Source organism: Phocoena sinus, chromosome 1, assembly GCF_008692025.1.
Source record: "Phocoena sinus isolate mPhoSin1 chromosome 1, mPhoSin1.pri, whole genome shotgun sequence".
Taxonomy (NCBI): domain Eukaryota; kingdom Metazoa; phylum Chordata; class Mammalia; order Artiodactyla; family Phocoenidae; genus Phocoena; species Phocoena sinus.
In genome coordinates, this window is record NC_045763.1 from 137,762,240 (window position 1) to 137,786,934 (window position 24,695).

Genomic DNA, 24,695 nt, shown 5'->3' on the forward strand with positions numbered 1-24,695 from the left:
ACTGAACCTGTCCATTTTTCTTCCCCAGAAGAGACAGAAGGAGAAGACACCACATGTCGATGTGGGAGCCACGCAGCAGCCACCTGTATGTGTGTACCGGTTTGCGTGTTTGTGAGTGGTTACGTGTGGGTGCGGGGACACCGTGTCTTTGTCCTTGCCGTGGGCAGAGTGGCATCGGGTGTGCACGTGTCAGTGTGTGCCATGGTGTGTGCGTGGGCGTTCCGTGCACATGGTTTGTGGATCTGCCCCTCCGCACCTCTCACCATGTGCCTATCTCGGTGTGCGTCTCAGGTATGTGACCCCGTGTGCAGTTTGCTCTTCCGTGTGGCCTGTGAGTGGGCATGTGTCGGTGTGGGTCGTTAGTGCCGGTGGGGTGCCTTTCACGCAGGCACTTGTGGACAGCACGTGTGGGCCCCAGTGAGGATGCGTGTGGGCACATGTGAGCATCCCCTGCACGGGCTCTAGGCGTGCGCCCGCAGGCGTGTGTGAGTGTGGGCATAGGCGTCCACCCCACCCCCCCTCCTGTGGGAGCCCACTCTCTGTGTCACGTTTGTGTGTTCCCGCTGCCATGTGAGTGCTCAGCCAGGCCCCTGAGCTGGACTGTTCAGCGGTTGTTTTGAGTATGAGTTGCTGGTGGTCCCTGGACATAGAGTCCCGTGGATTTTATTAGTGGTTGTGGAAGAGACCCCACTGCATCACTGCAAGAGTGATGCCAAGACCTTTTATAACATGGGTCTGCTCGCCACTGTCATCCGTCACCCTTGGATAGTACCTGCCCACTGTATTCCTCAGCCCTGGCTCTCCCAGGCTGTCCTCAGAAAGGGAAAGGAGAGGGAGAGGAGGAGGAAGAAAGGCCTCTCACCTTGAACTAAGGGCCATTGGTGGGCACAGAGCAGGTACAGGCTGCTGCCCTGAAAGCAGAGGGGAGCTGGGGGAGTGGACATCTGGTAAGCCTTCGTACTACTGTCCTGGGGACCGGGACTCGATCCTGGGCTGACCCCACCCCTCTCAGCTCCTACGGAGCAGTGATTAGAGCGGGAAGCCCCATGGACCGGGGGACAGTGGTCCCACCACCCCCTCGGCCCCTCGCGTCTTTCTGTGCCCCCTGTCTGCAGGTCCTGGGCTCTCCCGTTCGCTCCCTGCGCTGTGTGTCCCCCCAGCCCACGGCCACTGAGGGCTGGCCTCTGCCCCGTGGCCGCCCTCCCTGGCCCTTAGCCGTCAGCTCTGACCAAGCCCTCGCCCTCTCCCCTTTGCCAGGAGGGAGCGAAGGCGCCGACACCACATGTCGGTGTGGGAGCAGCGCACCAGCCAGCTGAGAAGGCACATGCAGATGCCCAGCCAGGAGGCCCTCAACAAGGAGGAGGCCCCGCCCATGAACCCCCTCAACCCCCTCAACCCCCTGAGCTCCCTCCACCCACTCAATGCCCACCCCAGCCTCTACCGGAGACCCAGGCCCATCGAGGGGCCGGCCCTGGGCCTGGGTCTGGAGAAGTGTGAGGAGGAGCGCGTCAGCCGCGGGGGGTCCCTCCAGGGGGACGGAGGGGACCTGTCGAGTGCCCTGGACAACCAGAGGAGCCCTGTGTCCCTGGGCAAACGGGAGCCGCCCTGGCTGGCCAGGCCCTGTCATGGGAACTGTGACCCGACCCAGCAGGAGGCCGGGGGCGGGGAGACCGTGGTGGCCTTCGAGGACCGGGCCAGGCACAGGCAGAGCCAGCGGCGCAGCCGGCACCGCCGCGTCAGGACGGAGGGCAAGGAGTCCTCCTCCGCTTCCAGGAGCAGGTCTGCCAGCCAGGAGCGGAGTCTGGATGAAGCTGTGCCCGGTGAGGGGGAGAGGGACCTCGAGCCCAGGGACAGCCACGGGGGCAAGGAGCCCACAATCCAGGAAGAAGAGCGATCCCAGGACTTAAGGAGGTAAATGAGACACAGGAGCGTGCCCGAGGCATGCAGCGCGGCTGGCGTGAGGGGTTCTTCAGCGTAAGCCTTTCCAGGCCTCGGTTTCCCCTGTAGTAAGATGAGGGGATGCCAATGCACCTTCTACGAGGCACGTGTAAATGTGACAGCGATGGCGTCTACCCCTCTGAAGACCAGGGCATCTCTTGTTGGGAGTGGGTAGTGGATGAATGGATAGGAGTAAAGGCAGTGGATACTGCCCGTGGACCGTAGCTCCTCTGCCTGGCTGGGTGGGGTGGGAGGCACCGGAGGCCACGTGCTCTCCAGCAGGGCTGCTTTGGCTCCCCGCACTTCTGCTTCTCGCCAGGCGTGTCAGCCGTTCCGGAACAGCTTCTCGATCTGAGCACCACCTGTGTCCCCCTCTCTCTTCACAGGACCAACAGTCTGATGGTGCACAGACGCTCCGGGCTGGCAGGAGCCCTCGACGAGGCCAACGCACCCCTCGCCCTGCCCCAACCAGAGCTGCAGGCGGAGAAGGATGCAGCGCTGACGGAACAGGAGCCGGAGGGGAGCAGTGAGCAAGCCCTGCTGGGGGACGTGCAGCTGGACATGGGCCGGGTCATCAGCCAGAGTGAACCCGACCTCTCCTGCACCACGGCCAACACGGACAAGGCTGCCCCCGAGAGCACCAGCGTCACCGTCGCCATCCCTGACGTGGGCCCCTTGGTGGACTCGACCGTGGTGCACAGTGAGAACACAGTTCCTGTCCCCTTCATCTCCATTGCTCATCGTGCCCGGGGCTGGGGGAGTCTTGGCTCTGGAGTCGTCCCTGGAGAGCTGCGTGGAAAACTCCACCAGTGGGATGAAATCACTCTTCAACATGTAAAAAATATAGCAGCAGTTTTTTCCCAGTTTACAAAAAAAATAAGTTAGAATTTTCTCAGTCTTAAGTTTTGCCCATAAAATGTCCTTCGGCCTTTGGCCCCTGTGACCATCCTAGAGTCTTCAGAGAGATCACACGTGATTTTTTACCCATTTTTATATTCAGCTATTTGATTTATTGTATGAATATCTGATGGCATTCTCTGGGACCCCCCAGGTGCTCTGCCACTTGACGGTTTGGGGACCGTTGCTGGAACAGAAGATGGCAGGTGGGCTGGGGCCGGCACTGGCTGTGCTCAGTGTGTAGCCTCCTAAACCCTGTGTCTCTCGAGGCCTCAGTTTATCATCTGTGAAGTGAGGGCATCGAACCAGATGACCTCTGAGATCTTTCCCTGTGCTAACATTTTATGAACCTATTACTCTCATCTACTCTTTTTCTCCTAGGAGCTCTTAGTCACACTTTCTCCCGTAATTCCTGAAGGCAATGGATGTTCACCTGTGAGACCTTAAACGGGAACAACCCAAAAGCACTTAACCCACCCCCATCCCTGCCCTGACACCCCACCCATCTCTGCATTAATCCCACCATCCACCTTATCGTCACTGAATCGGGACCACAGGATTCCACTCTTGCTTTTTTTCCTCTCTTTCTTTCCCCGTATTTTTCTCTTTTCACAGAGCAGTCCTCTCTCCCTGTTTTTCTCTCTCCCACTTCTCTGTCTCCATTTCTTCACTTTCTCAAAGTGAAGAAAATGTCTCAAAGTGTTCTTCAGAGTGCCAGTACTACTTTAAAAAGTGAAATCTCGCATATCCGGTGCCCCTGGGGTTGACTTGGGTGGGCATGTCTCAGGATCTCAGACTCACAACCTCCTTTTCTGTCTTATTTAATTTTATGTTCTAATAATGAAGTTTTGGGGGCCCTCCTTTATGAGACACAACATTAAGAAAGTTTGACGCCCCCCCCCCTCTGTTCTCTTTCTGGGGCTAGTCCCTGTCCTTGGTCGTAGGTAAAAGCGTGTCATCAGAGGATTTTTGGACACTTTGGATGACTTACCTTTTGGAAGGACCTGGAAGGGGTCAGGACCTCAGAGGTTTGCTACTTACACAAGGTTCCAGGGCAGAAGCATTCACTGAATGGGAATGTGGGAGAGGTTCCTTTGCCCCACTCTGATAGCCTCATCCTCTCTGCCACTCACTCCGCTCTGGGACTTGCGTAAGGAAACAGAGAGTAGTGGTCCAGCAACCCCACTCTGTCTCTGCTTCTTCATCCTCTCAATCCTGGGATAAAGTCATGGACCCATCTTCGCGTGAATATTGCATTCTTGTTTCCACATTAATCATGACGGGAAACAGCACAGCCAGAAAGGCTGCCACAAACAGAGTAATGTCTTCTTAAAGTCTTCCACTGCAGTGTGATTTCTTTGAAAGGAGATAGAATTTTGAATTGGGAACCCATACCAGCTGTATGACCTTAGGATAGGTCCTTGAATTCCCTGAACTTCAGTTTTCCCATCTGTAGAAGGGGAATAGAAATATATGCCATCCAGGGTGTACTGATGTGAAAAATGCCATAAGTGAGTATATACGAAGGGTTCAGATTTTAGATATAAATAAACTTTGTAAACTTTACAACAGAAACAACCATTCTGTTTTACCCAGGGAAACATGTTTATCATTTATATGGCAAAAAAAAAGGGCTATACCACCTGAAATCAGCGCAGGGGTAAGGCTAGGAAGAGAGCAGGGCTTAACTCAGTATAATCTAGCAAACACCCCGATGTTTTCAGGCACCTTGCCAGGCACATCCCTAGCTGCCTCTCCCGTCCCCTCCGTCCCATCCCCAGTGGAAAATGAAGGGCACCGTTCTGCTCGTAGCAAGGTTTCTGAAGATTTCAACACGTTCCTCTTGCAGTCAGCAGCAAGACTGATGGAGAAGCCAGTCCCTTGAAAGAGGCAGAGATCAAAGAGGATGAGGAGGAAGTGGAGAAGAAGCAGCAGAAGAAGGAGAAGCGTGAGACGGGCAAAGCCATGGTGCCTCACAGCTCAATGTTCATCTTCAGCACCACCAACCCGTAAGACACCCTCCATTGCCACCTCCCTTTGGTGCTGGAGTAAACAGCCAAGGTTTGAGCCAGGGCGGGGTGATGAGAAGGAGGGATGGGGGCCCAGTCTTCCTCCTGAGCCTTCCTGGTGGAATGTGGCCAGACATCTGAAGACTCCAGGGTGCTCACTAGTTGAGGCGAGTCATGCAATTAATGAACAGCCTCGGAACTCTATGCCCATAGTCTAAAGAGTAATTTAAGACAGTACAGGATGAGAAATGTCATGAGGGAAAGACCCTTCACCTACTCTTTGGTTAGCAGGTTGGGGGGGTGGGGCGTGGTGAGAAGGAAGGAAATCTACTTGGGATGTGTCACCAAATATTCCAGAGGTGGACAGAGCTGAGAACAGGGAGGCTTGGATAACTAGATCATCCGTTGGCTGCCCTACGTGTGAATTTTGAAGTGGGTGTGTCCCTCAGAGCAGAGGCAGGGCATGAGATGGGGTTGGCGAGGAAGAATCTGGAAGGTTAGATTTAGGAAAGATGGAATTTTGAAAGAGAAGCTGCCTTCCACCCTGGAAATGAGCAAGATGTACACATAGACCAGCTTCTGAGTCTAGGAAGGTGAGAAGGCTTTCGGTGACCATGTGGGCAGTATTCAGGCACGGCCCTGGGAAGAAAGGAACCGGGGCTAAGAGATGTCAGGCCAACCGAGGCCAGGATGCTGTCTATAGAATAGTCACTTTAATCAGAATACCTGAGGCTCAGGGAAGCCTGTTGCTGCTTCCATCAGGAATCTTAGGATCAAGGTCTGCTTTTACATTTATTGGTTCTTAGGAGTTCCTTGCTGCGCCCCAGTTTCTGTACAGTTGGGGAGTAGACATTGAGACCTAGTGGAAGGTACCTTGCAGCCACCCGAGCGTGTGTCATCTGGTGCTGGCCGCGGCTCCCCCCAGCTCAGATGTGCTTGCAGATCACGTATCTTGGCTTGCGTACTGCAGCCTCTAACCAATCTGATTACCTTCCCCCCCCACCAGCGCTTTAAATCAAGGGTGGTGCCTGAGAAATTAAATGGCTCTCCCCCTGGCTTCCTCTGGCCAGGGCCTGGCTGTCTGGAAGAGGCTGATGTGCATGGGGGTGGGGAGGAAAGATGGGAACGGGAGGGAAGGGGGGCCGGCTCAGCGGGCTCATCCGCCGCCCCACAGCATCCGCAGGGCCTGCCACTACATCGTGAACCTGCGCTACTTCGAGATGTGCATCCTCCTGGTGATCGCAGCCAGCAGCATCGCCCTGGCGGCCGAGGACCCCGTCTTGACCAACTCGGAGCGCAACAAAGTAGGTGCGCGGGGGCTGACTGCCAGCCCCCGTAGTACCCTGGTACCGCCTCATCGCAGCCCCTCCCCTCCCGACATTAGAGATGAGCTAAGGAAGGTTCCTGGAGAATGAGAGAGGCTTGAGAGATTGCCTGGTCCCAGTCCTCAGGGCAAAGCGTGAACCGCTTCAAGGCCGGTCCCCACCCGCAACCCTAACCCTAACCCTAACCACACTGCTTACCTTTATGTTCAGCAGTGGGCCTTACACCCAGAGCCAGCCATGGCCCTGAAAGGGGGTCTGCAGTCACCCATGGGTTGGATGTGGGGTCTGACCTAGGGGCATGGGTGATGTGGGTGACATCAGGGAGCTGAGGCACCTCCTGGAGGGCCAGGGTGGATGTCAGGAGGGGTCAAGGGGGTGGGGAGGATTGGAACGGACAAGGATCCCAGGGAGCGAGAGACCTGGGGGGCAGTTCGGACCCAAGACATTAAGTTCTGACCACAGGGGAGGGAAGGGCCAAGGACTGGCCAGCGGGTCATGGGGCCCCAGCAGTATCCACGGCTCCTCTCTTCCCTGCGTCTGATTAACAGTTACAACTCCGAGCTTCTGTTCCAAGGTAGAAGTGAGCGGGGCTTGGGGTGGGCGTGCAGGAGAGCCTGTGTTTGAGGGGTGTGTGTAGCCTGGTGGTCTCTACCTTATGTGTCTTACAGGTGCTGAGGTATTTTGACTATGTTTTCACTGGCGTCTTCACCTTTGAGATGGTTATAAAGGTAAGAACCTCTAGAGCAAACCTGGGCTCTGGGGCTTGGATGGGCCACCTGTCTGCCTCTCTAGTGTGGTGCCCTTCCCCAGGACTGTCACCTCCTGATCAATGTCAGAATCTCAGCGGCGCCTCTGCTGACCCCTCCTCCAGCCTCACATCCCAGTGAGGTCTGTCGTGGCAGGACGTGACGGTGGGGATCTGTTTAGACTGGTGCAGACCCGTGGGCATGGCCCGGGGAGAAGGTGGGCCCCCTCTCAGGCAGGCAGGAGAGGTGCTCCAGGCGTGGGGACTGTTCTCACCTCCCCAACACGCTTCCTGGGTTTGAGCCTGGGTACCTGCCAAGGCAGGGGGTTAGGTAGAGATGTCTTCCTGGCCTCATTTAGTCCCAACCGTACTCACTGCCCTCCACTCTCTTCCCTGCCACCATAACACCCCACGTTACCAGCTTATTCCCAGTCTCACCCATCTGAGATTTTTCTCGTCAGTGCGTATGTGGCGATGCCTGGGGCTCTGAGCCACTAACGTAAGGAGGGATGTGGCGGCTTTCGAGGAGCCAGGGAGTCTAAGTGAACCCTGGTGGCTATGAGAAGGGCCTTGGGCCTCACAGTTAGGTGGACAGAGCCTGCGGGACCTGTCCTGCTTCTTGGGTCCCCGTGTGGGTTGCTTTTTAGAGGCAGTGGCAGTGGGGACATTGCCATGGGGAGCCCAGAGCTCAGGGCACGTATGACCGGCACCTCCTGGGCTCATTGGTGGCTGTTCACATCCTCCTCCTGCAGATGATAGACCAGGGCTTGATCCTGCAGGATGGGTCCTACTTCCGAGACCTGTGGAACATCCTCGACTTTGTGGTAGTGGTTGGTGCATTGGTGGCCTTTGCTCTGGCGTAAGTAACTCTTTTTTTCTCGTTCAATTCCCTTCCCTCCTTCCTTCCCGAGACGGCTGATTTGAGGGCTTCTCCAGGGCCAATTCACTCAGTGGTGCCCATGAACGCTGCCCTGGGAGTCTGCTTCCCAGTTACCCCTCGACAGGGCTCCTGAGGGCCTTACAGCCTCATCTCCCACGCCCTGAGTCGTAGGACTGGTGAAGGAGGAGCAGAGCGAGTCTCTAGGGAGAAGCCAAAGGCCTTGGCATTCCTCCCTTCGAGATGAGTGAGCCTGGGCAGGCACTCACCTGTGTGTCCCCATGGGCTCAGCGTGGGACCCAGGGACAGCCGAGGTACCCTTTCATTTCTTGATTCGGTCAAACAAAGGATCAGCTTGAAAGAAAAATGCAGCGGGTAGAGCAGAGTTGGGGAATCACAGAGTCCTGGGTGTGGGGAGATTCTCTGCTTATGAGCAGAAGTACCCCAGAGCTATCCCAAGGACATAAGAAGCGTGTTCATATGATGAACTCCAGAAGGAAAGACTTTCCCAACTTTCCTTGGTAACACACTTAGGAAAACAGTCTTAAACCATTCAGGTGACTAACCATGTTCATGACATTAGGAGATTTTTTTTTTTTTTTTTTTCTGAACACTGATCCAGGGAAGGGCTTTCCTAGCCCTCCAGGGTGTAGCTAGGAAGTAGACATATTGTCCGAGCGTTTTCCCTAAGCTAGTGGGTAGAGGGCCCCAGAAGATGAATGACAGCCTTCTGGGCTCTGTCCGTACCTTGTTCCACTGTTGGAGCAGCTTCACCCTTTGCTGGATGGCACAATAGAATGCCCTCCAGCCTTCTGAGTACAAGAGAAAGCCAAGTCTTCTAGGCAAGACGAGCTACACTGTGTGATGGGGCACGAGGAAAGCGTTTGGGAGCTTCTGTCATGGATGACAGCTACAAAAGGGAAGGAGCAAAACACCTCCGTAGGCTTGACCTTCCCAGACCCAAGTGGTCAAATAGGGATCATCTGTCCCACCTTCTCCCCAGACACTGTCAGCTTCCGTCCCTATCCATCTGGCAGAGAAAGAAATGGGGTAAGAGTTAAGAAGGAATGTTCCTCAGGTGGCCAGGAGTGGGAGGAGAGATGAAAGGTCCCCAGCTGTGCTAAGAACTTGAGACCTCCCAGAACCTGGAAGTAGACTGTGTCCATTGCTGCCCCAGCTATGGGGGACCCTCCAAAGGAGAACCAGGCTGAATGTGACTTGTGACCCTGAGCTGGCAGTCAGGACAATTCCAGTGTCCTTTGTCCTTATGTGCACCAGTGTATTTACCCCGTTAGAGTCACGTGGAGTCACCTGTGCCCCTCACAAGGAAACCTCCTATCAGACGTTTCTGAACTACTGTTCCCAAGGAGATTTCACAAAAGTATGACATTTTTCCAAGCATCTGGTCCCTGTGTGGACTCTCATAGCAAGATAAAAATAAAGGCAACTCTGGCTCTAATAAGGGGACTCCCAGCTCTTCTTCCTCCTCCTTCAAGGAGAGAAGCGCCAAAGTCTGCCTTCCTCCTAAGGAGGTCCACCTTTTCGTGTTAGAGATAAATCTTACCCCTGAGTTTTTAAAGTCAGGTTCCCTTTTCATTTTACCAACTCATTTGTGTACCTTGTTCACCATATTGTTCTTCTCCCTTACTTTGATCTCAGTAAAATACGTTGTCTCTCTTTGAAGAAATAAAGGACAAGGAGAGAGAGGAGCATATAGGAAAGGAGCCACGTCCTCTTGAGGAAGAACGGAGTTCATCGGGGTCACAGGGCAGAGTGGGAGGAAGGGGGTGGGCTGTGGAGTCAGGAAGGCCCAGCTCCTCCACTTACCAGTTTCATGGCCTAGAGCAACATAGCAAAGTATTAACCCTCTTAACCGCCGTTTCTCATCTCTGACATGGAGACAAAATACTGTGTGTCAAGGGCTTAGCCCAGAGCCTTACCGAGTGTGAGCGACCAGTAAGCGTGAATTCCCTTCCTTATGCTTCCATTCTCCATCACGTCATGAAGTCCGAATATGGAGTAAAATGTGTGTTGAGACATAACGTACACAAAATTTGAACACAGGCTGGTTTCCAAGACTTGGTTGTTGTGCATGCACACCTGGCCTGTGTTGGTGCCAGTGGGAAGGAGGTGTGTGTTAAAGGAAGCCTCTGCACGCCTGCCACATGTCCACAGTCCAGCTGTGTCTCCTCAGATCCAGAGCAGTGATGACGGGCTGGAGGGTTGTCATCTGTCTTGTTCTTTCTTTGTGCCCTTTGAAACGTGGCAGTGGTAGCTTTGGTGTTTGTGGCGGGGGAAGGCTTAACAGCCCCGGAGCCGAAGCCTCTCTGTTGGTCCTCAGACCAGGTACAGTGCAGGGTAATCCCCTGGTTCTGGGGTCCACGTGTATTGTGATGGATTGAGCGTTATCATCCACTGCTTGCTTTTTTGTTTGTTTTTTGCGGAACGCGGGCCTCTCACTGTTGTGGCCTCTCCCGTCATGGAGCACAGGCTCCGGACGCGCAGGTTCAGCGGCCATGGCTCACGGGCCCAGCCGCTCCGTGGCATGTGGGATCTTCCCGGACCGGGGCACGAACCCGCGTCCCCTGCATCGGCAGGTGGGACTCTCAACCACTGCGCCACCAGGGAAGCCCCATTGCTTGCTTTTAGTGATTTCACTTCTCGAACTTTTTATTCATTTCTCTCCAAAATGTAAATGGTACTTGCTCATCCTTCTCCAAGCACACTCTCTCTTTTGTTAGCATCCTTCTAAGCTTGCCATGCACATTTCCTCTCCCCTTTCTCCTGCTTATGGGACAGGCTCACGCCCCGCTCCTCTGGCCTTCGTCACGTTTGCTGAGGTCCAGGTAATGCTTTCTCTTGCTCGTATGCTCATGCTTTCTAACTCTGTTCTCCCCCTTTCCTCATTAAGGACACAGAGAATTCAGCTCTCCCATCACTTTGGTAGGGTTAGCCAGGGTTTCCCCTGACAGCAAAGCAAGGGCCTGACCTGAAACGGGTTGACATCGGAATAAGGCCTACGTCCCCCTGCGGGGCTGTGGTCAGGGGCTCAGGCCAAGAGAACCACGTGTGAGTTTTTCTGTAGGCCTGTCAAGGACCTCCCTCCCTGTGGATACAACTTTCATTGTCATATCCCATATTTTTGCCCCTAAGAATGTCCACCATTCACATAACCTTACTCCTGCTCTCTCTCTCTCTCTCTCCTTGAAATTGAACCTTGTTTTACTGAGGCTTCTGCAAAGGTTATTGCTCTATTTGAGCAGAACTGATGGTGATTGTCATGGTAATACCTTTCCGTGGCTCCTCAGAAATCAGAAGTGACTTGGTATCTCTTCCACCACTGGCGGCCAGAGCCTTCTGAGGACCCAGCCCAAGTCCCAGGAGCAACACCCCAACCAAGGGGAGAAAATGGCCTCTAGCTGAATTCTCAGAGAAAGCTGAGCCCTTCTACTGCAGTGGTCTGCCCCTGCCATCATGTATATTTTCTAGGAGCATGTATGTTGTTTTGTATTGGCTGGAAGGGGATCTCTCTTCTTTATAGCTGCATATGTGACGTGAAGGGATTCTTTATAATGTAAACTCGACAGATTCCATGTGGGCACTGTATTGACTTTTGAGGAGGAGGGGAAGGGGGTTTATTTTCTGAGTGTGGGCATAGCAAGGGATAAGAAAATAAATGGAGAGATACCTGTATCGCACCCTTCCTGTTCTGCCGGGTCCACTTTTACATTATAAAGCATTTATAAGAACACTCAGGTCTCCCTCCGTAAGCCCACTACCTGTATAGAGGGGGCAAAGTTTTGACAGAGGTTGGCTACAGCTCTCCCTCATCCCACTGCCCTCACAGCACCCTGCTTTCTGGGCCACGTGGGGACACGGAGTGTTTGCCAGCTATAAATATCCTGACTGTGCCTTTTCCTCTCTGTGGTTTCAAGAGAAGTCTGGCGAGCGACTGGGCCTGTGAAACCTTTCTCTTTTATCTTTCTCTATTTGAAAAAGAGGGATTCTTCTGTTTGATAATTATTGTCCACTGAAAGACCAGAAACTGCTTTTCCCACTTTTCTCACACCCTGTTGCCATCACTTCTGCTTCCCGGTCTGCTGGGTGGGAAAGCAGGGATGGTTCCAGCCTTGGCATTTCTGGGTATCTGCACATTGGACACACCCCCTCACTTTGGGGCACCCCCCAGAGTCGGCTGCTTTGTAAGGGGGTCATGTGTCCACTGTGCAGGTTGAGTACATAAACCTTAAGGGATCCTGCCCATTGATGGCGATGCTGTCTGGCCCTCAGGCTTCCCGTCTTCCGTGTTTAGTGACGGGCTTCTGGCAGGCGGGTGGGCGGGGCCAGGCCAGCAGGGTAGGGACCGCAGGGGAGGCTGGGAAGGGTGTGATCCTGCACTCCAGCCCAGGCCCCTCCCTCCTCTTCATTCCTATTGCTCTACAACATGTTACTTGACCAGCTCAAGTCAAGCACCAGGTGAGCTGTCCTGGGTCGGATTCTAAATAGTAAATTCGCAGCTTTTGATGGCTTCTCAACACAAACAGTTGAAAAGAAAAATAACTAGCAATTCAGCTCCCACCTCCTCCCCAGCATGGCTGTGTACATCAGTCAGAGTCATGCAGGCTCTCAGGCAGCTGACACCAAAGCTTCCCGTTACCATTTTCCATCATAGCAGGGCACGAGGTAAGGTCAGGGCTCCCTGGCACGCAGGGGATCTGGATCACAGCCGCACTTGGCCTTTCATTATTCAGTCCTTAGCCAGAAAAGAAAAACGTGAGTCAATCGCCTCTTGATGCCAGAAGGAACCGGAATTCCCACGTTAGCTTTTAGTACATTCTTTTCATTGAAGTATGTCACTTTCCTGACACTTGACAGTCTGCCCTAGTCTCTAAGATGGATAAGGTCTTTTGAACGCATTCAGAACCAGCCACAGCAGCAGAGCTGGTTCTGAATTCATTCAACGAAATACACAAGCACAGACAATTTTAGACTTGGAAATGGTACTCTGGTTCTGGTTTTGCATTTGAGGCTTTGTGTTTGTGAAGGTGGGAGTGTGCATACATGAGAAAGGAGTGACTACTGAGAACTGAAATGCTGGTACCTGCTCACACTCAGCGGAGCTTGGTAATAATGGAACTGATACTTCACCTTACACCTGCCTGACCCTTTCTCCTGTCCTTTGCTGTCTGCCTGTGTCTGAGGCAGTCCCCTCAAACCTCAAGTTTTGCCTTGGGGCTTCTTTCTTGACAGCCCCCATTCTTTTAAAAGTGAGAGGGGTGTCTCCCACAGGAAGCTGTGACTACTCATTAATCTTGTAGGGGGAAAAAGTGTTGACAAAGTCCTACTCCATTCACAGAAGACCCATTTACCACTGAGCCAGACAGTTCATCCAGTTCCCCTGCTCTGTGGAAGAGAATGAAGGATTAAAATTAAATTTAGCCGTCAGGTAGCCCGTTAACTGTGGATTTAGGATGCCAGCTGAGCTGGAATTAGAAATTTCCAGCTGTGAGCAGATAGAAGGATGTCATTGCTTGAGACTCCAGCCTTAAGAGTCACCTCAAGAGTGACTTTATCTGACTTTGGACCCCAGCAGGGACACTGAAGATGATTAATGCCCATGGACTCTTGGGATGCCCACTGCTGTATTTTACACCCTAGCTGCCTTGCAAACAGGGTTTGGGAGGGAAAAAGGAAGGTCGTAGTGGCAGCCACACGAAGGAAGTGTCTGAAAGAAAGACAGAAGTTCCCAGTCTACCTGTTCTTGTCTTTAAGCCCCAGCATGCGTGTTTTTTTTTTTAACATGTTTATTGGAGTATAATTGCTTTACAATGGTGTGTTAGTTTCTGCTTCATAACAAAGTGAATCAGTTAGACATATACATATGTTCCCACATCTCTTCCCTCTTGCGTCTCCCTCCCTCCCACCCTCCCTATCCCACCGCTCTAGGTGGTCACAAAGCACCGAGCTGATCTCCCTGTGCTATGCGGCTGCTTACCACTAGCTATCTATTTTACGTTTCATAGTGTATATAAGTCCATGGCACTCTCTCACTTTGTCCCAGTTTACCCTTCCTTCTCCCCAATATCCTCAAGTCCATTCTCTAGTAGGTCTGTGTCTTTATTCCTGTCCTGCCCCTACGTTCTTCAGAACCATTTTTTTTTTTTTAGATTCCATATATATGTGTTAGCGTATGGTGTTTATTTTTCTCTTTCTGACTCGCTTCACTCTGTATGACAGTCTCTAGGTCCATCCACCTCACTACAAGTAACTCAATTTCGTTTCTTTTTATGGCTGAGTAATATTCCATTGTATATACGTACCACATCATCTTTATGCATTCATCTGTCGATGGACACTTAGGTTGCTTCCATCTCCTGACTATTGTATATAGAGCTGCAATGAACATTGTGGCACATGACTCTTTTTGAATTATGGTTTTCTCAGGTTTTATGCCCAGTAGTGGGCTTGCTGAGTCATATGGTACTTCTATTTTTAGTTTTTAAGGAACCTCCATACTGTTCTCCATAGTGGCTGTATCAATTTACATTCCCACCAACAGTGCAAGAGGGTTCCCTTTTCTCCACACCCTCTCCAGCATTTATTGTTTCTAGATTTTTTTGATGATGGCCATTCTGACTGGTGTGAGATGATACCTCATTGTAGTTTTGATTTGCATTTCTCTAATGATTAGTGATGTTGAGCATCCTTTCATGTGTTTGTTGGCAGTCTGTATATCTTCTTTGGAGAAATGTCTGTTTAGGTCTTCTGCCCATTTTTGGATAGGGTTATTTGTTTTCTTGGTATTGAGCTGCTTGTAAATTTTGGAGATTAATTCTTTGTCAGTTGCTTCATTTGCAAATATTTTCTCCTATTCTGAGGGTTGTCTTTTGGTCTTATTTATGGTTTCCTTTGCTGTGCAAAAGCTTTGAAGTTTCATTAGGTTCCATTTGTTTACTTTTGTTTTTATTTCCATTTCTCTAGGAGGTGGGTCAAAAAGGATCTTGCTGTGATTTATGTCATAGAGTGTTCTGCCTATGTTTTCCTCTAAGAGTTTTATAGTGTTTGGCCTTACATTTAGGTCTTTAATCCATTTTGAGTTTATTTTTGTGTATGGTGTTAGGGAGTGTTCTAATTTCATTCTTTTACATGCACCTATCCAGTTTTCCCAGCACCACTTATTGAAGAGGCTGTCTTTTCTCCACTGTACATTCCTGCCTCCTTTATCAAAGATAAGGTGACCATATGTGCGTGGGTTTATCTCTGGGCTTTCTATCCTGTTCCATTGATCTATATTTCTGTTTTTGTGCCAGTACCATACTGTCTTGATTACTGTAGCTTTGTAGTATAGTCTGAAGTCAGGGAGCCTGATTCCTCCAGCTCCATTTTTCTTTCTCAAGATTGCTTTGGCTATTAGGGTTCTTTTGTGTTTCCATACAAATTGTGAAAATTTTTGTTCTAGTTCTGTGAAAAATGCCAGTGGTAGTTTGATAGGGATTGTATTGAATCTGTAGATTGCTTTGGGTAGTATAGTCATTTTCACAATGTTGATTCTTCCAATCCAAGAACATGGCATATCTCTCCATCTGCTTGTATCTTCTTTAATTTCTTTCATCAGTGTCTTATAGTTTTCTGCAGACAGGTCTTTTGTCTCCTTAGGTAGGTTTATTCCTAGGTATTTTATTCTTTTTGTTGCAGTGGTAAATGGGAGTGTTTCCTTAATTTCTCTTTCAGATTTTTCATCATTAGTGTATAGGAATGCCAGAGATTTCTGTGCATTAATTTTGTATCCTGCTACTTTACCAAATTCATTGATTAGCTCCAGTAGTTTTCTGGTAGCATCTTTAGGATTCTCTATGAGTAATATCATGTCATCTGCAAACAGTGACAGCTTTACTTCTTCTTTTCCGATTTGGATTCCTTTTATTTCTTTTTCTTCTCTGATTGCTGTGGCTAAAACTTCTAGAGTCAATTTTAAACCTGATAAAATTTCACCAATTAGCCAGGCAGTGTAAAAAAATTCTGCTTATATAGTTACTAGCAAAGCATAGCTAAGTGTTATCAAATGATTATATTTAAATAATCTGTAAGAAGCTCATGAATTTTTTCTTAAACAATATGCTGCAGTTGATGTATTTGAAGAGTCTGTTCTCCTGGTTTGATAAAACCTCTCCCTTGCCATCTTGTTGACTTGGATAATGGCTTAAATGACTCTTGTATGCAGGGATTTGGGAGAGGTAGTTTAGCCTAGCCCATGTGTAAATTTATGCTGTATTTTAATTAATGGGGACTACGTTGTTGATGCTTTTCCTGACCCTGTGGCTTTGTTAGCCAGTATTCCTTTCATTTCAAATGACAATTTTCAAGTTCGTACTGAATGTATGTTAACAAAACTGAGAACCCAAGCATGCTTTTTTGCAGCCACTCAAAATCCTAGCTTTTCAGTAGCTCTTCTGCAGACCTGTTTGAAAGATGTGCAGAGCAATGACTAATCTTTATTTTACTTTTGGCCTGTGTCTCATTACTATCCTTGGCTCAACTCTGTAGGAGTCAGAATGGGACTAATAGCCCAGTACTTTGGCAACCACAGTCAGCTGTTAAGATCAGAGTGTACCATCGAAGCATTCCACTTCCCAAACCAAGGGACACATACACACACACACACACACACACACACACACACACACACACACACATCGTCAGAGATCCCCTTTGTTCTATAGCGTGACATTTTACTAGGATCCTGGGACAAAATTAATTGTAGAGAGCAAGTTCTGTCCTTTATCTGGGTGTGTATGAGGAGAAAAAATTATTGAACTTTCCTTCAATACGATGGGCATCTGTGAGTATGAACCCATTTAGAGTCTACTGGATATAAAGGTCTTGGTGTTAAGGACCTGGGCTAATGGAAGGTGAAAGCCTGGACCACTTTTTTCTCTCATTTCAAGGATTTGGAAGATTCTCCCTGAGCTTTTGCTAAAGATGAATGTAGCCTGGAGAAAAGATGGTGACCTATTTAGTTATTCTGGCAAAATTTTCAGTCAAATGATTCCATCTTTCCCAAGCATTTAGCTTGCAATTATACCTTCATTTGTTTGCTTGTTTATTTAAGGCCTGTCTTCCCTCCTAGATTAGGAAGGGACCTCATTTGTTTTGTTCACAACCGTGTAGTCAGTACTTAGAATAGTGCCAGACATTTATTAAGGACTCCATCAGTGCTGTTATATGAATGGATAAAGGTATGTTTGGCTGACCTACCACGTGCCCAGTCTCATGCATGAGAAGACACTGTTATAACTCAGGGGAAGATATTTCCTCTGCCTTCTGAGCATTTGGAGATTATCACATGACGGATTTAAGGTTTATAAGGCCTTGGGTTTAATTCTCAAACCACCATTCATTTGGCATTTACAGTGAAAATTAATATAATTTTGAATGTGGGATCATTCACTGAATAAAATGGTCATTGGAAATCTTTGCTTGTGGTATATGGTGGTGTAACATAGGTTTGTGGTAAGTAAAAAAAAATTAAAAGAAAGGAAAAAAAAGTACCCTTCACAGCCAACTGTCAACCAAGAAGCAAAGGCTGAATTTTAAGCACTTCTTCATAGCAGCTGGCTGTTCACCCGTGGCACTGGGGCTCACTTACTGAGATCTTATGCAAGGCACACGTTCCATGGGCTGCAGTTTTGTTTGCAGTTAAGTGGATTTCAAGGATCTGTTCCAGCTCTAGAATTTGGTGAGCTGTTTGACAGAGCCTAGAACCAAAAACTTGCTGGCGCAGAAGCTTAATGGTGCAGAGCAAGAGCTCTGAGCATCATATAGACTTGGGTTCAAATCCCAGCTTGCCCTGCCACTGCTGGGCACTCAACCTCTCGGCCTCTTATCTGTGAAATGGAGATAATAATACCTTTGTCCGAAAGTTATTAGGACATCCCAATAAAGAGTTGCACTAAAAGTGCTTAACAGAGTCTGGCCAAGAATAGATATTCAGAAAGTTAGCTTTTATTAGTTCTATCTCAAATGTTTCATGTTTATGCTCTCCATCTTTATTTTTGTCATTTTTAAGCCTCACCAATAGAACTGGGATGATTTGTCTGCAAGCTACACGGTAAATAGCTCACAACGGACAGGTGGTCATTTAATTTATCAAAAGGCATCCCTTTATGTGACATCAGGACCTTGATAGACAATGCCTTCCCCCGTATTTCAAGGTGGTTTTATAGTATGGCCCATCTGTGCTTTTGAGAGATGTCAGAGTAGCCCTCTCCTGGACATTGTGTCTCCCTCTTCAGATGAACTCCTTCATAAGCATAAGTAGGCCACTATCTCTTGAAACTTCTTTTCCAAGACATAGTTTCTGGCCCAGATCAGGCATTTTTCCTCTAGCCTGGCTTCTTATAAATTCACTGGAAACAGAAGGAGTTTGTCTGAAGGCTACTAAGGAAGTGGAAGTGAAAGACTACATTTAGAAAACTCCAATTCAGCGAGGCTCCATGGAATAAAGTACACATGGGGGATGCCATATAGTTCGAGGCAGCGTCCCTAACGCTTGCAGAGGTCCTTTGCCTCTGCAGGGTGGAGAGGTGGGTGTGGAGCGATGGTGTGCTGGCTCTTCCTCTCCTTCACAAAGCGTGCGGACTCTGCAAGTGCCAAGGCTGTAAGCGGGATCTCTAGGGTCTGGGCATCTCCAATTTCCCGTTGTCCTAAAGTTCTCTTTTCTCCCTGAATTTACTGACTATCTCCCTTCTCTCCATTACCTCTCCTCCTTTTTTTTTTTTTTTCTTTTTTCTTTTTAACTGCTTTCTGCTTGGATCCTCCATAGGAATGCCTTGGGGTAAATATTATTTTTTCTTCAGTTTTCTTTGAAGTAAAAAAATATGGGGAGTGGGTTGGAGGAGGGAGAAAGTATGGTTGAGAGGGAAGGAACTGGCTCACTAAGAAAGGAGTGGTGAGTTTATGTGAGTGGTGTGTTTTCATTGATATCCAAGAGAACAGAAGCTAGGAGTCACCAAGCCTTCTTGGGAAATGATCGTTCTTATTGGTTTGGATATGTTTTCGGCCTATATGTTGCCTTTTTAGAAAGGTAGATAGACGAACCTACTAAAGTAAAAGAGTTTATAAAATATACAAAGCCCATGGATGCAAGAGCCCATTGATATCAATGTGATGCTTTTGGGTTATCTATTCAGATTTAGAACTGAGTAAAAGCAACTTACAGATCATGGATTGTAACCATTTAAGAGGGTCTCAAAATTCACATTCTAGGCAGTCAGCCTTCCATTAAATGTCTTCCTACCTTACCTTGTATGAAGGAATGGATGGCCTTTGGTCTCCCTATTTGGAGGATGGGTATGGCAGGAAGGACAGGGTGAAAAGCAGGCAGAAGCCTTGTAGTTCCCATCTGATGTTCTAGATGGATCCCATTTCTCCGATAGTTGGTGTCACGGCGATCTGGGCCAACGTGAGGAAAGAACCAGAACCTGAGCTCACTATTTAGAGTCTCATTTTCTACCATCTGCATGTTTTACAAATTGCAGTTGTTTGACTCGAATGCAAAGATCTCAAGGGATGGGCAGGGTGGAGAGAGAAATGCAGGTTGATTTATTCATTTCCTTCCTAAAAATAGAAAGATGTGTTTTGTCTACTAGGAGCAGACATTTCCGAGAGGCTGAAGAGGGAGGGGTCATCCGCTGTAGGGCAAGGATAAAGGTGGGCGGGGGCTGCAGTTTGGGCCTCCTCCAACTGCAGGCTCTCTGCAGCTTGTGCTAGGTGCAGAGGGCTAGAAATGGGAAGGGACTGCTGGAAGAGCCACTCGCACAGAGATAATCGGGGTGTGAGCCAAAGTCCTGGCTAGAAGCCTGCATGACGTGCTCTCTCTGGAGCCAGCAGCCCAGCCCAGCACGGGTGTCATGCCCCCACCAGCCTTCCTTACCCTGCTCTCCCCTGAAGTCATGAACTGTGCAGAGGTGACAAACCTAGAGCTGAAGGAAGGACTAGGTAGAGTCCTCTGATGAGACTTGGCTGTCAACCATGGCTCCCTATTCAATTCAGCACATGCTATTTGAGAGCCTTCTACTGAAAACTCCCTAGGCTAGGTACCATGCCTGTCCACAATGGGCTACGGTCACGTTCCCTAGTCGATTGATCCTCCATTTCCATTTGGTCGGTGTGGTCATCAGCAGCATTGCTCCGGCTGTTAGGGGTAGGAAGTGTTGATTAACGTGTGTGCACGGGGGCCTCTGTGGTGTGCCTGTGTCTTGCCCTTTGTGAGTATGCATGAGTGTGCGTGCATATGAGTGTGTGCACGCTGGGGAGTGATTGGAAATTTTTCCCAGAGAGTGTCGTTTGGGGTCTACTCTGACCCAATGTCAGGCCTCTTGCCCACCTCTTTCCCCCTTCTCCCTGTTGTTAACGTACTAGTGTGACTGTCACTTTAACTGTCCCCTGTCCTGTGATTTCCCGGGGCTTCTCCCCTGCAGAAGCAACAAGGGCCGGGACATCAAGACCATCAAGTCCCTGCGGGTACTGCGTGTGCTGAGACCGCTAAAGACCATCAAGCGCCTGCCCAAGCTTAAGGTAACGTTCGCCGGTTTCTTCCCATCAGCTCCCCTTCCTCTAGAGAGAGAGAAGCCTAGGTGGCCTGCTTTTGGAGAATTATTTCTGGGGATATTCTTTTCGCTCTCACAGAGACTGAGATTCTTTTCATCTGCTTGAACTAAGGGTCTGAGTTTCAAAGGAAAATAACCAATATCCTAAAAAATCTATCTCTAAGGACTTTTGCCCTACCCTCTGTGGGAAGTCCTAGGAAGAACCCTGTGTGGCTTTATCCTGGAGCCTCCTGTGTCATTAAGGTGGGTCAGACACCACAATGGAAGGAGCATGAGCCCTGCGTGTTGTGGTCCGCATGCTACGTCAGACCAAGTCACCTGGGCTGGTTTCTTTCCTCACGATTCTAGAGAAAGAAAGAATCTTCTAGCCCTGACCCTTCATATCTTAGAGGCCAATAACTTGCCCAAGGACACAGAGTCATCTTTGGCACAAGCAGAGAAGAAATGGGGAAGTGAGCTCACACAACTAAGTTCTCCCTGTTGCCAGGACCTGTGTCTTCATAGGTCTATAATCTGGGTTCTCCTGCCCCCTGACCTGCTCACCAACCCTGAGCTCCTTCCCTGAGCCTTCCTGCCCTTAGGTTGCTGGCTTGTGGAACCCGCCTCTCCCACACACTTCCCTTGCTGTTATGGAAGCTGAAGCCTCATGGGAGAAAAGTTTTTCCTTCCTGAATTCCTGTGAATGAGAGCCAGCCACCACCAGGGAGGGAACAAGGGACTCCCCTGCTCCCTAGTTCCTCTTTCCCATTGGGTTTGCATCACCTCTGATATTCCCCACCAGTCCCTCCACCGCCACCCCAACTGCTTCCCTTTCAGCCCTCTGGCTCTGCAGAGAGGTGTTAAACCAGCCAGGTTGATCAAAGGCTTGAGACCACAGGAAGGTCTTTTTGGAAGACCCCTAACTGGCTGAGACATGGCTTCCTCTCAGAGCCCAGGGCCCTGGCCTCCTGCGTGGATTCCCGAGGAGAGGTACTCTTGCTCCAAAGGAAGTGTCCTCACTGCCTGCTCTCCTCCTCCACTGCCCTGCCTTCCCTCCTGGATCAGGCACCTCCCACGGTATCAGGAAGTCTTTCACACGCTGTTCATTATAACCCTCCACCTGGTGACGGGCCCCAGCACAGGGCCTGGCCGGGGTCAGTGCCTGTGAACATTCATTCCTTTCTGCCTCACCCCCAGAAAAATTTGGCGGGGAGGCCTGGGGCCCTAACCAATGTTGTTAGCTGCAGCCCAGGTCCACTGGTCTCCTCCTCTGAGCTATGTTGGGGTCCTGAGAAGGGCTTGGACAGGATGATGAGATTAATTAACAGGCTGAAGAAGGCGACCCAACCTTGGTTAATTCCAACTAATTAGGAAGGGCTGGCTCTTTGCTCTGCGGCTCCATAACCTGAGGGAAATGTAGATGGATCTGATAATTCCACGAGGCTGCATGTCACTCACATTCCCTGCAGTGCTGAACTAATTAAACCAGCAGTGTTCACCCAGCGCGTGAAGAGGCAACTGCTCAAATGCAGCGCCACTGTGGGGCTAGACTCTCCAGTGAGCTAAACCTACAAACCTAGAAAATAACCTAAAAATGGTTTGAAATGTGTTGAATTCCCATGTAACTATTCATGGCTTAGGGCCTACAATGGATTCTTCAGAGGGAGATTCACTGCCTTGAACTGAAGTGCAAGTTCCTGATTCTGTCCATCTCTAAGAGAGGGTGGCTCTTACCCCTTCCCACATCACCTGTTGAATCTTCATCCCCAGCACAGCCAGCTTTAAACTAGAGAACATTTACGTGAAGTGTGGAATGTAATTGGGGTAAATGTGTGAACTTATTACAAAATATCATTAAAATGGACAAAGATGATAGTTTATTATCACTCCCTGATCTATTTAGAAAGGCTAAGAGAAAACAATACATATTCAGTATATAAATCAAATCTAAGAATGTGCCCCAAATAGATGAAGTTACGGATAAGCTATTTAATGCCTAAAACAGGCTAAATGATTGCAAGGATCCCTTTTCTGGAATAAATTTCTGTTTCACACTAAGTGGAATGCACGTAATAGGATTCCACAAAGGACTCCCTCCACTGCCTGGTACCATCTTGGTCTCTACTGCTTTGGGTTTCCTTTCAGATTCAGAACATGTGTTCCCCATCTAAATTAGAGGTTCCTACAGTCATGACCAGCTTAGAAAACAGGTCCGAATCCCATGAGTGTCACTTCTTCCTAGGGTGATATCTCCTAGGGCACCTTCTCAGTGGGCTGGCTGGTGGTAGTGTGGGTCCAGCTCAGCTGTAGGCAAATACACAGGCAAATCCATTTCAGGGATTCACACACCAGGGCTCTTTTTTCTGTTCACAGGCTGTCTTCGACTGTGTGGTCACCTCCTTGAAAAATGTCTTCAACATACTAATTGTCTATAAGCTCTTCATGTTCATCTTTGCTGTCATCGCAGTTCAACTTTTCAAGGGCAAGTTCTTCTATTGCACAGACAGTTCCAAGGACACAGAGAAGGAGTGCATGTAAGCGCCACCAGCACATACCACTCACTTTCTGCTAGAGTGTGTTCTGCCAAGGTCCACACAGCCCTTTACAGATAGGTCTTTTCTTTCCCCCTTTCTTAAATCCATTCCTCTTTTGGGAAAAAAGGCAAAATAAGAAGTTGCTACATTTTGAGTGAGTACCTCTTTTGTGTCAGACATGGAACATAGCATTTTGCATCAGGTTTTAATTTTAAATCTTTCTAATGACCTTTTGAGATAGGTTTTATTTGCACATTATAGGTGTGGAAGCCTGGGCACAGAAAGTTTAAGGAAGTTGCTCGAGGTTATACAGTGACTAGTGAAAGGATTAGGGTTTAATCTTCCATGTCTGTTGGGCACCAAATCTCATTTTTATTCCATGATAATACACTGCCTTAATAAAATCCCCTCTTGCTTGCGTTTGAATGCTGATAATTACTACTGTACATTATCAAAGTCCCTAGAATTTCTTTGCTCTCCCATGAGCTATAGTGAAGAGGTTCTGGTTCACTTCTGCTCTGGTTTTAGAGGAAACTATGTAGATCACGAGAAAAACAAGATGGAGGTGAAAGGCCGAGAATGGAAGCGCCATGAATTCCACTATGACAACATCATCTGGGCCCTGCTGACCCTCTTCACCGTCTCCACAGGGGAAGGATGGCCTCAGTGAGCGATGGGTTTGGCTTGGCATGCTTGTCTGTGAGCTGGGCTAGGGCCATGTGTTTGCCTTGAGAAGTTGATTCAAGATAAACAAGGCTAACCCTTTGTTATTGTACCAAGGAAAGTAAGTGGTTATGAGTAGGTAAGACGGGCAGGAGAGAGGAAGAATGAAGATCCTTCAGGCAGGAATCAGGAGGGAGCTGACGAAGTCAGGGCAATATTTGAAACACAGTGTTTCAGCCCATGACCAAGGAGTTGAATAGAGCCACCTGATTCCTACAGAACAAATGAGTTTTGACCAGCTCTCCACACCGTAGGAGAGTCTCTGAGGACTGTTTTAGACAGATTTATCCTCCGAGTTGGCCCTGGACATGAGGGTCAAGGCTTAAGGATGAGGTGGCAGAACCCAGAGATGCTTTCTGTGGTCATACCTCACATGTCAAAGACAACAGAATGCAGTTTTTATGCTGCTCGTAGCTGCAGGCTTATTTTTTCAGAGACTTGGCGGTAACCAAGACATAGCTTTCTGGTGGCAGCAAAATGCCAAAGGGAAATTCAGGAGTCTCTTGGTATTTTATGACAACCTCAACTATAAAGTAATGTCACTCTGGTGTTTAGGAGTTGGATGCGTGATGGCACCGGGGCTAAAAAGAGCAGTGGATTGGGGGTCCGCCAGCTTGGTTGTGGAGCCCCAAATTCACGGAGGATCCACCAAGTTTAAAAAGTCAGATAAGAAAATACAGTAGATGGCACATCTGCTAACAAAGCCTTGAGTCACAGCAGCTGCCAAGATCGCTGTCCACCATCTGTGCCCTCTCGTTCTGTCCCCAGAGTTTTGCAGCATTCTGTCGATGTGACAGAGGAAGACCGAGGCCCGAGCCGCAGCAACCGCATGGAGATGTCCATCTTTTATGTGGTCTACTTTGTGGTCTTTCCTTTCTTCTTCGTCAACATCTTTGTGGCTCTCATCATCATCACCTTCCAGGAGCAAGGAGACAAGATGATGGAGGAGTGCAGCCTGGAGAAGAATGAGGTGAAACGAGGGGTCTGGGGTGTAGGGCCGGGGGGCGCTCTGGAAAGGACTCTCAGACCAGCAGTGTTAGGAGGAAGACAGAATGCTCTC

General features: G+C 49.2%; 1 protein-coding gene across 3 annotated transcripts in view; it reads left to right on the forward strand.

The window, feature by feature from the left end:
- The window catches only part of CACNA1E (calcium voltage-gated channel subunit alpha1 E), a 298,455-nt gene that overhangs the window by 232,557 nt on the left and 41,203 nt on the right, over nucleotides 1-24,695 (forward strand). For 2 of the 3 annotated variants that reach the window (XM_032650563.1, XM_032650564.1), the window contains exons 19-30: nucleotides 29-85; nucleotides 1,258-1,911; nucleotides 2,325-2,638; nucleotides 4,685-4,844; nucleotides 6,019-6,148; nucleotides 6,838-6,897; nucleotides 7,667-7,773; nucleotides 18,614-18,625; nucleotides 20,271-20,367; nucleotides 22,752-22,912; nucleotides 23,441-23,578; nucleotides 24,404-24,605. In XM_032650563.1, the coding sequence (XP_032506454.1) occupies nucleotides 29-85; nucleotides 1,258-1,911; nucleotides 2,325-2,638; nucleotides 4,685-4,844; nucleotides 6,019-6,148; nucleotides 6,838-6,897; nucleotides 7,667-7,773; nucleotides 18,614-18,625; nucleotides 20,271-20,367; nucleotides 22,752-22,912; nucleotides 23,441-23,578; nucleotides 24,404-24,605 (2,092 nt within the window). The remainder of the gene's footprint in view (nucleotides 1-28; nucleotides 86-1,257; nucleotides 1,912-2,324; nucleotides 2,639-4,684; nucleotides 4,845-6,018; nucleotides 6,149-6,837; nucleotides 6,898-7,666; nucleotides 7,774-18,613; nucleotides 18,626-20,270; nucleotides 20,368-22,751; nucleotides 22,913-23,440; nucleotides 23,579-24,403; nucleotides 24,606-24,695) is intronic. The other variant, XM_032650565.1, reaches the window with a different exon arrangement.